Genomic DNA, 15211 nt, shown 5'->3' with positions numbered 1-15211 from the left:
GTATTCAGACTTCATGAAATTTGTATTTGAATAAGTTGGGTCGGATACCCAGGTTTTTCTAGACATATGTAAAAGTTTTCCAATAACTGAATCAAGTACCAAAAAATTATTTCCCTTTAGTACCTGCATCTGTGTTAATAAAACTGGTTCAGTTTAGAAGAACTGATGTCTATGCCGTGGGCTTGGGGTTTTATTTGTTTGTTTGGTTTGGTTTTTTTAGACTGCAAACTGACAAATTTCTTCATAAATTTGGAGGTCCTTTGAGACTATAAATATATACCCCAGTTATTAATTGGGCAGTCTCTTAATTCACAGAACCTATCTAAAAACTAAAAAAAAAAATACTCATTTTTCAAATTTTGAGTCCGTTGATCTTTGGTATGTTAGAAGGGGTTTGTTGTTTGGGGGCTTAATCAGATCTTTTACTTTTTGTAAAATTTTTTTAATCTTACAGTTTTCTAACAATTACCATGAATATTTTTTTAAAAATTAACTCCATCTAAAAGCATTTTGTGCAGCAATCGAGCTGTTTTATAATTAGAAAAAGTTACAAGCTCAGTTCCTGTTAAAAATTGATTAAAAATTTTTTGTTGGATGTTAATTCTGATTTCAGGTAGCCAATTTTAATTTCATTCTTTTTTGACTGTTGAGAGGAAACTGCTTTTATCAAGTTTACTCTTTGCTAAAAATGTCTCCTAATGTTTATTGTTTAAAACATTTTTTGATATATAACAGTTATTTTGTTTTGTTTATACAGTTGTCCATCATGAAGTTTGCAGCATAGCTCTTTCTAGTGCTATCTTTGGGGGTCAATTCTGTACAAGTAGTATACCTTTAGTTTAAAATTTATCCATACTATGTTTTCAAAGGCAGAAAATGGTAAAATTAAATATTTTATCATGATTTACATCAGAGTATCACTATAACTTGTGCTATCTGCATAAAATATTTTTTTAAAAAACATTATAGTATATTGGTGTGTAGAACACAGTATTTCAACTGAGTCAGTTTGTTGACACTGACTAAATCAGTATGTCTGTGTAATATGTAATAGAAATAGAAACTATGCACTTGCCAGAGTACCTACTACAATGTGATAATAAATACCTTACATTATGTGACTGTTAAGATGAAATATAGTTTTACCAAAACAATAAGATTGTGTTTAACAGGGAAATATTTTACAGTGTACCAGTTTAAATAAAATTAACGAAGTAAAATATTTAATCTAGAGTAAAATGTTCAGTTCATCAGTTGCACTAGCCAAGGTTAATGAATTTTTAATAGCCTCATGTGGCTAGTGGCTACTATATTGGATAGCACAGGTCTTATTTTCATTTTCTTAACTTCGACAGAAATTGACAATGAAGGTGTGATTGAACCAGACACTGATGCCCCTCAAGAAATGGGAGATGAAAATGTAGAGGTAAGTTCAATGGCTTATTTTCTGCTTGCTGCCAGGAATGTGAAAGCCTACCTACTGTAATAATTTTATGACATATCTCTTCTAGGAAAAGCGCAAGTTGAATCTTTCTCTGACTTAAGGCATCTAGGAAAGCATTTTATTATTTAAAGTATTTGTGAAAATGCCCTTTATTTTTAATCATGCTCTCTAACAATCTCTGGAATACTTGTCTTCTGTTTACCTATTTCAGTTTGCATCTGGTTGGACTGCTCTTGAGACTATAGAGTTCATCTAACATTTATTTCTACAAGTGGAATTGTCTGTTAATGGGATATCTATCACCAGTTTTCTAAAATGGTTTTGTCCCAACAAAAGATATTGCCCTCAAGGTGGTGAAAATCAGTTCTTGGAAGGGGGGCTTGAAAAAAACTTAGGTGTTAGGATGGTTAGTGGTACTCCAAAGGTCATAGCACATTCACGTATATGCACTGTATCTGCAGTATTAAAATGGAGGGGGTGAGAAGTAAGAAAAAATTGCCTAAAAAGGCTCTTTAGGGGTTGATAATGAAACAGAGCTTGAGAAACACTGTAATATACTAATTGCAGCTTAAAAGGTTGGACCATATTCTCACCAGTTCTTGATATTGTCATATTTCATCTTTCCCAACCTTACTGTGTGAAATGATATATCCTTGTGGCTTTTAAATTTGCATTTTCCTGATTTCTAATAAAGTTGACATATTCTCATGTTTATTAGTTATTCACAGGTGTTTGTGAAGTCTTATTCTGACTTTTCCCATTTTTTTTTTTTTTACTGGTTCATCTCTTTCTTGCTGATTTTTAAGTTCAGTTTATATTCTGCTAACAATTGATGCCAACAATTTGTCGTCTGTGTGCTCCACATTTTTTTCTACTAGTTTGTGGTTTCTCTTCACTTTCTTTACATTGTCTTAGTATACAAAGTCTTTTTTAAAATTTTTTAATTTTATTGGAGTATAGTTGATTTACAGTGTTGTTAGTTTCAGGTGTACAGCAAAGTAATTCAGTTATACATACACATCTATTCATTCTTTTTCAGAATTTTTCCCATATAGGTTATTACAGAATATTGAGTAGTGTTCCCTGTGCTATACAGTAGGTCCTTGCTGGATATCTATTTTATATACAGTAGTGTGTGTATGTTAATCCCAAGTTCCTGATTTATCCCTCCCCCCATACAAAATCTTCTAATGCAGTTAAATTGAAAGTTCTTTTATATATTATGCTTTATTACCTTAAGGTTATAATTGCTGTAATATATTGTTTTTTTCCTTCTGAAATTTTTATGTTTGCCTTTCACCTTTAACCATCAGCACCATAATTGAAAAATCCTTTTCCTCACCAGTGCCAGAATACACGGTTTCTGTATATCTGTGGGTCTGTTTTGGTGTTTTCTTGTTCTGCTTGTCTAATTTTTTTCCATGCACTAATGACACATTGTTGTATATAGCTTTATATTAAGTCTTGTTATCTTGTAGGGCAAGGACCCCCAACCCTTTAGGAGTATTTTTGGTTGCTATTGGCCCTTTGTTCATCCATATAAATTTTAGAATCAGATTGTTATCCCCCCTCTGTTAGAATTGCATTAAATCTAAATTAACATATGGAGAAGCTACATCTCCTCATTACTGAGATTATCCATGAATGTGATATCTGTTTTATTTTTAGGTCTTTTTTTTTTTTTTTTTTCACACACACACACACTGTATTTTATTTTTACAAGAGATAAATAGACTGACACCAAGCATTGTACATGGATGACCACAACAAAAGCAACAATGATTGCAATTATTTAGGTCTTTTTTAATGTCTTTAAATAATTTAACTTTTTCTCCATAAAGATCTTGTGCATCTTTGTTAAGAACGAATATAAATACTTTGTCAACATTTGTTTTAAAAAAAATTAATCATGTTCTATTTATTGATGGTGCCGTTCATCTTGGTGTGTCTAGGTTTATAATACTTTTTATTTATCCTACTTGGGGTTTACTGGGCATCGTAAATCCTAGGGTTGTTAACTTTTTTTAGCTCTGGAATATTTTCAGCTAGTATCTCTTTCAAAAATGGCCTCTTTCCCATTCTCTCTACTCTCATTCTGGAGCCGTAGTTAGATACAGACTTTTTCACTATTAAGTTCCATCTCTTTATCACTCTGACGAATTATGTATGCTTTCTTTGTCTAATCAGCTGTTCCATTGATGTCTGAGTTTGAATGCTTGTTTTTCATTTTGATACTTTCTCTTTGATTCTTTTTAAAGACCACTTGGTTATTTATAAGTCTCTTGATCCTTACTCATTTTCAGAACTTGCATTTATTTTCTTAAACACATTAAATTCTTTATCGGACTGTTTTGCTGGTCTTATTCTCCTGTTATTTTTCCTGACTCTTGCTCATTGAGGTACTTTGTTTACTGTAGTTTGTGTGTGTGCGTTGACCATGAGTTCTTGTAAACTTTACCTGTGGAAAGGTTTTGAGGCCTGAGTAGAAGGTGTGTTCCTCCAAAGAGAGAGATGTTTGCTTCCATCAAGACGCTGAGTTGGTGCGACCAGCTCAAGAATCACTTCAAATTCTCAACATGGTTTTTTCATTGCTTATTTAACTACAGAAGTAATGTGAATTCCAGTGGAAAGGCTGGCTTGTGGTTATGAATTTTCAGGGGAGATTTCTTTTTCTTCTCTCTATATAGGTTTCCCTCTTTGGGACAGGTTTATTTTTGGTATACCATTATGCCTGCGGGTATAGGCATTTGGGGTTCCAGATTTGTTTTGGAGGATGTCTGATTAGACAACATACATTTGTTTCACCTGAATCTAGACTTTGTTTCATGTGTCCTGTACTATCTTCAAAAACAGAATTGCAAGGTCACCCGGTTTGACACCTTCCACAAGGGTGAAAGCAGATGGAGCACTTGGCACCTGGCTGGATTTCAAGCCTTCACTTTATTTTGTTCTTTGAGGATTTCTACATTCTTAGGCCAAAGATGGCTTTTATTGATAAAAGGTGTGTTTTAGACTTGTTCAGAGTATCATGTGCATCATATTGCCATAAACTGAAGTCGTCTTTTTGCAAATTATCCTGGCTCTGTAGGATGTCTTACTATGTGGCAAAGTGTGTTTTCCTTTATTCTTTTAAAAAGTTTTAGTTTGTCCAAAACTTGTAGGGATTTTTGTTGGAAATGCTTTGAATTTATTGAGTAACTTGGGGGTAGATTGATACAGTTGATAATTTTTTCATGAGCATGGTATATATCTGTGTCCTTTAATAGAATTTTATGTTTTCCCCCGCTCCCTCCCATGAAAGTCTTGTGTGCTCTTAGAATGGTATCTTGTTCTATTATATTTTATAATTGTTGCTGATGTGGAAGAACTCTGGGTTTGTTTTTTATGTTGCTCTTGTATTCTCTTGTTGTTCTCTTCAGTAAAGAGAACTTTACTGAATTGTCATAGTAGGTCTAATAGCTTGTCAGTTCTATTAGATTTTCTAGGTATGTATAAAGACAGCTGGTATTTTCCTTCCAGTTTTTAAACGTATCAAATCATTTTCTTAATGATTAGCCAGCACCTTCAGTAATATTTTACAGTGATGGTGATAGAGTGGATTTTTGTTTGTTAAAGAAATTGCTTCTTGTAGGACGTTGTTTGCTATATGTTTTCGTTATTAATAATCATTGTACTGTCAGCATCTTGTACGGTGTTTGTTCTGTCTAGTATAGGTGCTCAATAGATGTTCATTGGACCAAAAGAATGAGACATTTCTCTTCTAAGATTCAAGCCTCTTAGGAACTAGCTTTTCTACTTGTGGGGAGACTGGGTTTTAGTACAGGCATACCTCCAAGATCTCATTGTGAGTTAGGTTCCAGACCACCACAATAAAGTGAGTCACACAAATTTTTTGGTTTCCCAGTGCATGTAGAAGTTATGTTTACACTATACTGTAGTCTATTAAGTATGCAATAGCATTATGTCTAAAAAACAATGTACATACCTTAATTTAAAAATACTTTATTGCTAAAAAATGCTAACCATCTGAACCTTCAGCAAGTCATAGTAGTAACATCACAGATCACCATAGCAAATACAATAATGAAAAAATTTGAAATACTGGAAGAATTGCCAAAATGACATAAAGTGAGCAAATGTTGTTGGAAAAATGGCTCCAGTAGACTCACAGCGTTGCCAGAAACCTTCAGTTTGTAAAAAGTGCAGTGCCGTCTGCCAAGTGCAATAAAACGAGCTATGCCTGTACTTGTGAATAACTAGAAAGGATTTGGTAAAAACTAGGGCAGAAAAACCTGCTCAAATCGGGATGGAGGGAAGCAAAAGTCATGTCTAGGGCAGTGTATAGGGAATGATATTTATTATTTAGTATGAAAGATTAAAATGTATCCTTATATAAGATTTCTTACTAATCCTTTATTATAATTATCCTCTTTGTTCCCTTGAGACCAGAGAAGAATGAGTGGAAATGGGGGTTGTGACTACCACATCCCTAAGAAAGTCCAAATTGTTTCCTCCTTCCCTTTGCTTTTCTACTACTTCTTAGTTGATCTTCAATTTCCCCATAGATAACTGAGGAGATGATGGATCAGGCAAATGATAAAAAAGTGGCTGCCATTGATGCCCTAAATGATGGTGAGTGATTTTTTTTTTTTTCTCTTTGCTACATTTCCTATAGTAGTCTGACTATTCTCTTCTCTACTTCTCTGCTGCAGTACCTGTTAATGGTGGGAAACTGGAAGGGAACTTAAATTTATTGAGTGTATGGTACTGGAGAAGAAAGCGTCCTGTCCTCCACTCACCCCTTTCCCATTACTAAAGAGGCTGAAATCACTCAGGTATCAAATTATCTTGCCTCAGGGCGTGTACAGATCCTGATTGTAACTCAGAGACTGTACTTTCCTGACTGTAGTGTTTCTCCACTGACAAGAGGCTTTGGAACCTTCTTTATAATAAAAGCCTGATGGGAAAACCTGAAAAAATAATAATCATAAAAACTGAAAGGTTTTCCCCAAAAGTGGTATTAGATCAATGATCCTCAACTTTTTACATAGTAACGCCCTTGACAAATATTGTCCATCGATATAACACTCTTGTTCTAGTCTCTGCCTGTTAGAACCCGTTCAGAAAATCCTATCAGAGTGGGAGAGTGCTGGTAGTATTAAGTATTATGTTTAATTAGTTAAAATGTATAAGAACAAATTATTTATTAACTTGGGTACTGTGCAAACCCCTTTATAGCTGTGTGGTGTAGTGTGTCACAATGCCATCATTGAATAGATGCTATTGTATAATGCTCTTGTGCGTTTGTACTTCATCCTTAGACTTAGAAGATGACTATTTTAGAATGAGTTCAGTATTGATTGCTGTTCAGGTTCCTTTGCTTTGTAATCCCACCACCTTCTTAGCTTAGGTCCTTATATGTTTATACTATTGCAGTTACCTTAATAGTTTGTCTACCTGACATGTCTCTACTTCATTGCTTACTCTTCACTGTCCCTAGATTATTCTTATTTAGAACTTGTTTTTATTGGTACACACTCCTTTGCTTGTAACCTGTGACTAACTTTTGCATACATTTTGAAGCTCATCATAGCATTGGACCTGCTAGAGTCAGATCCTATATTTTGCCTTCCCAGCCTTATTTCTTTTGAGTATTAACCTTCCATTCCAGCCAGACCTCACTTTCCTAGAATGTTCCTTTACTTTTGCTTCTTTGTAAAGCTCTTCTTCACCTATTTCAACTTTTAAGTTGTACCCATCAATTCATCCCAGCCACTTCTCTTCCTGACCATTCCTTTTCCACACTAATCTTTTCTTCATTTCCCTACCACCTAAGATTTCTGTTTACCTAGCATATAATTGTGCCTTCTACATTCCTGCCAGTTTTATTATATTTTAATGTGCATTATTTCATTAAAATCTCAAACTAGTCCCATTTTACAGATCAGTGAATAATCTGAGGGCTTAGAGGGGTTTTGACTTGCCCAGGATCTTACTGTGCCATACTATCAACTCATTATTTTTGTCACTTATTTTGGCATATTGTCTTGTATTTTTTTAAATTTACTTATATATTGTCTAAGCAATATTTAACAAAGTGAAAATGAAACAGCCACCACCTAATGAGTCACATTTTTGTTTTTCCTTATTTTTTTCCAAGCTATGTTTATGTGTAAATATAGCCTAATTCTAACTTTATAATAGGTACAATTTTATGGTGTATCTTACAGGGATAAAACACTAGTACTATAAGCTAGGGATTGTAGGTTCAGGCCCCACCTGGGGTCTGAGAGGCAGGAATATAGTTAAACCCTGGGTTTAAGGAGCCCAAGTTCCTGGGTTTGAATCCCAGCTCTGGGGCTTACTAGCTATGAAAACTTAGAGAAGTTACTCTCTCTGCCTCTGTTTTTGTTCCCTCCCTTGTAAAATATGGATAATAATACCTACCTAATAGAGTCATAAGGAATAAACGAGTAAATGTGTATAATATGCCTAGAATAGTACCTGGTACTAATATTAAGGTACTGGTACTATTCTTATTAAGTCCTTAGTGTTTCCAGCTGTCACATTATTAGAGGTATTTCTGTTATGCTTTTTCAGTTTAATATATTTATTCAACAAGTATTTATTGAAGGCTTACCATGTTCCAGATGCTGGATATACAGCGGGAAACAAAGCACACCAAGTTCTTTACTTCGTGGACTTTATATTTTGGGAGAACAAAAATAAACAAATTTATAATATAAAGTTAGGTGGTAATTAGTGCTATGAAGAAAAATAGAGCTGAGTAAAGGGATAGTCAATGATGGAAGCTATATTTTATATAAGGTGGTCAGGAAAGCACCTGATGAAGTGCAGGGAGCAAGCCGTGTAAAGAAGCGCTTTTGGGGACATAGGGTTAATTGGGAGAGCGTTGGGGACAGTTACGTGTTCAAGGAATAGCAGAAAGGCCAGACTATCTGGAGTGTGCTCAGCGAAGGGATAAGAGTGATAGAGTTGAGGTCAGAGAAGTGCCTGGGGGTGGGAGATGGGTGGTGGGAAGGTGGTGAGGAGGACAGATGATTGACAGCTCACTAAAGAACTTGGTAGATCATGCTAAGGATTTAGGATTTTATCCTTGATTATGCAAAGCCATTGAGGGTTTTTTGACTAGGAGAGTTTCATAGTGAGAAGAATTTACTTTTGAAAAGGATTATTCTTGCTACTCTATGTAGATCAGATTTTAGGGACAGATTAAGGGTATGTTAGTTCATTGGAGAAGTAGAAGCCAAGACATGAGTTGGTGTGGCAGAGGTATATTAGGAAAATACCTGTGAGGGAAGGTGGGGGAGCAGGGAGAACTGGAGGAGTCTGGGAAGACAGTGAGGCTATCATGTAGGTCTTACCCCTCTGTAGGAGAGATGGAAGGTTGTGTAGGGAAAGTCTTCAACTGTGTGTGTGTTTCTAAAAGTCTAGGCAAGCCAAGGTTGCCCATTAGAGGAGTTGCACGTCTCACAAGAATGGGCCTACCTGGTTATCCTTCCTGTATTCAGTCAGTAGCTGGGAGCAGCTTATGGAGTATAGCCTTGAGCCTAGAAGATGGCGATCTCCATCAGTTGTGCTCACTGCAACAAATCTAAGGTGCATTTTCATGACTCCACAGAGGGAGGGAAGAAATTTTTGTAGTCCAGGTAGCTAATGATGATAGCTTGCATTGGGGCAGAGTTTCCCAAACTTGCTCTGTTTTTAGTGTCCTCACCATTTTCACTTTTTTCACAGCACTCCTAGGCCAAAAGAAATACATAAGAGTTTAGTTTATAATGTAGTTAGGTTCAAAAAATTTCATAAGTATCTATGTCCTAACAAGTTAGTGATTGTTTGAAAAAAATAATACAGACAAATGGAAAGAAAATATATTTAATTTAATTCTTTAATAACCATGTTTATTTTCCAGTAAGCTGTGGATATATGTTGGGCATTAAACAGCTTCTCAGATCTTGGAATCAGATTGGACATGGCCACCCTCACTGCTCCACATCTCTTTTTCTACAGTTCTTGCTTTTTTATCATAGAAACAACTTCTTTTAAAAAAATAATTAATTAATTAATTACTTTTTGGCTGCGTTGGGTCTTCGTTGCTGTGCGTGGGCTTTCTCTAGTTGCGGTGAGCAGGGGCTACTCTTCGTTGCAGTGCGCTGGCTTCTCATGGCAGTGGCTTTTCTTGTTGCAGAGCACGGGCTCTAGGTGCACGGGCTTCAGTAGTTGTGGCTTGAGGGCTCTAGAGCGCAGGCTCAGTAGTTGTGGCGCACGGGCTTAGTTGCTCCGCGGCATGTGGGCTCTTCCCGGACCATTGCTCGAACCCGTGCCCCCTGCATTGGCAGGCGGATTCTTAACCACTGCGCCACCAGGGAAGCCCGAAACTTCTTAAAAACAGTTTTTTTCAAAGGTACTATCAAAAGGAATATAGTGATTCAGTGTTGAAATTGTGAACTATATCAAGCCAGTAGTTCATGTGGTGCTAGATAAACTGTCCTGTGTCTCTTTGTGCTGTGTGGAAACCTTGGGACTAGGCTGATAAGGTGAGGAGTAGTTAGATTCTTGATATATTTTAAAAGTAGAGTTACAGGGATTTTGGTTTCAGATTGGGGAATCAAGAATGACTCCAAGGTTTTGGGCTTGAGGTAGATCAGGAGTTTCCAAACTGCAGCCTCCTCTTTTTATAAAAAATTAATGGGACATAGCCACACCCATTTATGTTTTGTTGGTGGCTGCTTTCCCACTAAAACAGCAGAGATGAATAGTTAAAATTGTTAGAGTCTGCAAAGCCTAAAATAATTATTAAATGGCCGTTCCTAGAAAATGTTTGCTGACCTCTAAACTAGACTGAACGGAGGAGCCATTTAGTTTAGAGTCAAAATCTTTGTCTCTAATATATTTATCTGTGTTATCCTACTATATATACATAAAATTGCTTAGTTGGGAATGTAGGGTTGGGGAATAGATTTGGAGATGGGGTAGGAATTAAGAGTTCCAGTTTTGAACATGGTAGATGTGAGTTGCTTGTTAGACATCCTAGTGTAATAACTTCTAATAGACATTTGTAGTAGTAACTAATAAGACTGATAAGACAGAACATTTTTCTGCATTTCATGAGTTCTGTTAACTGGGTAAATATTTTTCATAGTGAATTGTGGCCTTTACTATAAAATTCTGCTTGTCTTGTGTCTCCCCATGTTTCCTGTCTCCGAGAATTAGACTTTGTGCAAAGAACTCTTGTAATTCTTTATTTTGTTTATTTGTTAAATGACTTTATTGAAGGGATTAATAAAAGAAGCTTAACTATGAGAATGGGCTACAATAAGTGAATTTAAAATATGGGTATGGTCTCTCATCAGTTCTAATTTTCTTTCTTTTTTTTTTGGCTTGTGAGCTGTACTTTATTGGTCTCTGATATGTATAGTTTTCTTGAATTTTTTATCAGCCCTATGAATTTAGTATGGGTACTTTTTCCTTTATAACTTTAATTTTATCCTTTTTTTAAAATAAATTTATTTATTTTATTTATTTTTGGCTGCATTGGGTCTTCATGGCTGTGCACGGGCTTTCTCTAGTTGCGGTGAGCAGGGGCTACTCTTTGTTGTGGTGCGCGGGCTTCTCATTGTGGTGGCTTCTCTTGTTGCAGAGCATGGGCTCTAGGCGCGTGGGCTTCAGTAGTTGTGGCACACAGGCTCAGTAGTTGTGGCTCGTGGGCTCTAGAGTGCAGGCTCAGTAGCTGTGGCGCATGGGCTTAGTTGCTCCGCGGCATGTGGGATCTTCCTGGACCAGGGCTCGAACCCGTGTCCCCTGCATTGGCAGGCGGGTTCTTAACCACTGCGCCACCAGGGAAGCCCTATCCTTTTAACTTAATGGATAAAAGAAAAATGTAATTAATAGAATAAAATTGACTTATCATTTGATTTTATCTAAATTTAAAAGCCAATGAGTCCTACCAAGAATGTGGTATTCTCATATTTTTTAGGGGGGTTATGTTCCCCAAAATTGTCTGTCTTGAGTGATTTACAGTATAGGTATGGTTAAAGATTTTGCTTTGAAGAGCCAGTTTTGTATGTTAATTTAGAAACTAGTCTTACTGGGCTAAAAGGGAAATGTGAAAGGCTAATTTAAGAGACCAACAGTTTTTATTAATTTTTTTTTATCCACTGTTTCTCAATAAACTTTTGTTTCACTTTAGGTGAACTACAGAAAGCCATTGACTTGTTCACAGATGCCATCAAGCTAAATCCTCGTTTGGCCATTCTGTATGCGAAGAGAGCGAGGTGAGAACTCTAAATAAAAACTAATTTCTGCTTATTTGTTTAGATAGAATTGCTTCTGTGGCAATCCCCAAAAAGTTACTGTTTGAAATGAACACTTTTTAATATCATACTTATTTTTTAGTGTCTTCATCAAATTACAGAAGCCAAATGCTGCCATCCGAGACTGTGACAGAGCTATTGAAATAAATCCTGATTCTGCTCAGCCATACAAGTGGCGAGGGAAAGCACACAGGTAAATAATGAGGCTTAATTATCTTCAGAACTCTTTAAGTTTAAATCTGATGTTTCAATATACCTTATCTAAAAAAAAAAAATTGCGGGATTTCCCTGGCTGCCCAGTGGTTAAGACACTTCGCCTTCTAATGCAGGGGGTGTGGGTTCGACCCCTGGTTGGGGAGCTAAGATCCCACATGCCTCACAGCCAAAAAACCAAAACATAAAACAGAAGCAGTATTGTAACAAACTCAATGAAGACTTTAAAAATGGTCCACATCAAAAAAAATCTTTTAAAAATTGCCTAAGGATTTAATTTTAATATAATACATGCTCAATATCTAGAATTGAGAGAATGTCATAAGGAACAAGTAAGAAAATAAAAATTCTTTCCACTGCTTCCATTCAGTGAATACCAGTGTTAACAGTTTTTGGCCACATATAGCCAAATGTAAGGTAAGGATTTTTCTCAGTTATCTCCAAGTAAAGAGAGTGGCTTTATATCAGTGTCTTACAAACTTTCTGTTATTTTCAGACTTTGTAACTTAACATTAAACAACCAATATATTATGGAAGAAGGAATATACTAGCTTCAGACTACTTCGGTCGCTGCTATGTCACATGAACAGTCAGATAAGGGGGAAAATAAAGAGGTGAATTTAACCCAGATCAGTAATCAAACCTGGAAGCAAAACTTAATATACAGATGAGTCTTTGTGGTTTGGGATGAAATGTCCTGTGCTATTTACATCTTACATGGATTGAAAAGGTACTGTGCTTCAAGTGTGGATGGAGATGAAGATGAATATGCTTGGGACCAACTGTATTAGGTGACTTAAAAAGTAGCTCTAGTGATTATGAAGACATATGTCAAAGATATAGGTAAAAGATTGGAAAATTTGTATTAATGCTCTCTAAGTATATGAAAGGTCATGCATTGCTGTTGATTGTCTTGAGATCGACCCCATTAGTCTTTGAGCATTTCTTGGCCTTCTGGTATAAGAACTCATCTTGTACTTTAGCTTGGAATAGACCAAGGACTTCCCTGGTGGTCCAGTGGTAAAGAATCTGCATTCCAATGCAGGGGATGCAGGTTCGATCCCTGGTCAGGGAACTAAGATCCCACGTGCCACAACTAAGACCCGACGCAGCCAAAAAAGTAAATAAATAAAAAATAAATTAAAAAAATATATATATATAAAACATCAAAGAAAACCGTTTAAAAAAACAAACAACTTGGAATAGACCATTTCTCCAGAAAATCTTGGTTTGTTTTAGTGGGGATTATTTTGTGGAAACTGAAGTTTGGCCACTAGGTATGTTTATTGTTTCCAGGATATCGTCATTGTCATTTCAATTAGCAGTCAGAAAAAACATTTAAAAATAATGATTTTAGGGAAAGAAATAGAGAAATTTTGAGTTTACACTGATATTCTCAATTAAAATTCAACATTAAATGTTTTCCATTTTGTATTTTAGACAGTATTCTCCTAGAATCATGCCTTAAAAATAATATACCCTTTAAGTAAAGTTTATTTTGCAGTTCTTTCTTATCCCTAGAATAGGTCTCACTTAAGATATACAGTCAGCATACTGGTTTAAAAATTACTTGAATTAATTTTTCCTGTATGGTTTATGTTGTCAATGTGATAAATAATTAGCCTCTTTTTATTTCTGTTTGTATTCAGGGTTTGGGCTTGCTTTATTTCTGTCCTTTCTGGTTTAATTTTCTTATTTGAGTATGTAAAACATTTGCATGTTTAAAGAGTCAAAACTGAGTTAATAGGTATACCCAGAGAAGTCTCATTTCCATTGCTATCTCCTGTACTCCATATTTACCTATCTCCACCAACCTTTAGTTTCTGATCCATCCCATCTCTCCTTTTTAAATAAAATGTGCACACGTGTTGTTTTCTATCCCATATAGAAGGTAGCATGCTGAATACGCATCATGTTAACGCTGTTTTTAATGAGTTGAAAGTTGCAGCTCTACATAATTTTTTAGAATATCATAATACTGTGAATTAAAACAATTTTTAAAAAGCTTTTAAACATTTTTTAGTAGAACAGCTTCACAGTTACCATAGAGGAAATTTAAACTCCTAAATTTTTATAGAGTGGAACATACTAATTGAATTGGTTCATGAAAATTTGTAGTTGAATATCTAAACCTCTTCTGTAACAGTCCTTTTTTATAATAAGGAAGTAAGACACCATGCTACATAAGTGAATATGTGTAAAAGGCTCCAAAAATTACTTAAAATCTGTTTCAGACTTTTGGGCCATTGGGAAGAAGCTGCCCATGATCTTGCCCTTGCCTGTAAGCTGGATTATGATGAAGATGCTAGTGCAATGCTGAAAGAAGTTCAACCAAGGGTATGGTAAAGTAGAGAAGGGAAAAGTCATTACTAATTGGCTCTAGTACTTAACACCCTAGCAGTAAATTAACTGCAAAGCAGATGCAAAGAAACAATCTTTGGAAGTTATAATCTGTAATCACTTAAATTTGTGTTGAACTCAGGAAATCTCATTGGGTTTTCATGCTTTAATTTCTCATGCAGTATTACAGCAAGCTATGTTATTTTGTTTGCAAGCCTGCAAAATTATAACCAGAAGGTTAGAAATGGAAAAGGGGCATCAAGTTTACAGCAAAAGAACAAATAGAAAATTTATAAAATGCATCCCAAGATTGAGTCTGGTTTGTCCTTATTTCTATCTAAAATTGTTAGTTAAAACAACTTAGTGCGTTTACATGGTAAATCCTTCAGCTTTGTGGAAAGTTCAAGAATTTACTATCAGAGGCTTTAAGATGGTGGAAGTTTTATTGAATTTAATCTATCAGATGATTTGATTTTCTTTCTTTTTGTAACAGGGCTAACTCAGCAAGGTTATCGGATGAGATATTCTAGAACACAAGGTTCTTAAAAAATAATCATAAACAAGCTAAAATAATGGTTGAATATGAATCTCTTACGTTTATATTATTCTGTGAATAAATACTAGATTCCAAATATTTGGCATGGACTATGTACTAGTGCCTGGTACATATTTTCTCTTGATTCTTATAGTTAAGACTAACATACTTCTCCCTGCCCCCTCATTTTATTGATGAGGAGAACTTCAGTATAGTTGGACTGTGGGAAGTAACTGGTATGTGTGTTCCCAATCTCCGCCTTCCCATGGCAGGTATCAGGCAAAAATTGTCATGCAATTTGACATCTATTTGTCATCCTTGCACTAGGTAATTGTTTGAAATTAA

General features: G+C 35.5%; 1 protein-coding gene across 1 annotated transcript in view; it reads left to right on the top strand.

The window, feature by feature from the left end:
* ST13 (ST13 Hsp70 interacting protein) overlaps positions 1-15211 on the top strand; it is a 29543-nt gene that overhangs the window by 8031 nt on the left and 6301 nt on the right. Inside the window, exons 4-8 of the mRNA XM_068559713.1 lie at positions 1356-1426; positions 6010-6076; positions 11655-11739; positions 11861-11971; positions 14226-14328. Coding sequence (XP_068415814.1) covers positions 1356-1426; positions 6010-6076; positions 11655-11739; positions 11861-11971; positions 14226-14328 — 437 coding nt within the window. The remainder of the gene's footprint in view (positions 1-1355; positions 1427-6009; positions 6077-11654; positions 11740-11860; positions 11972-14225; positions 14329-15211) is intronic.

Source organism: Eschrichtius robustus, chromosome 13 (genome assembly GCF_028021215.1).
Source record: "Eschrichtius robustus isolate mEscRob2 chromosome 13, mEscRob2.pri, whole genome shotgun sequence".
In the NCBI taxonomy this organism is placed as follows: domain Eukaryota; kingdom Metazoa; phylum Chordata; class Mammalia; order Artiodactyla; family Eschrichtiidae; genus Eschrichtius; species Eschrichtius robustus.
Note: the sequence above shows the minus strand (reverse complement) of the source record. Positions and strands in the feature narration are given on the sequence as shown.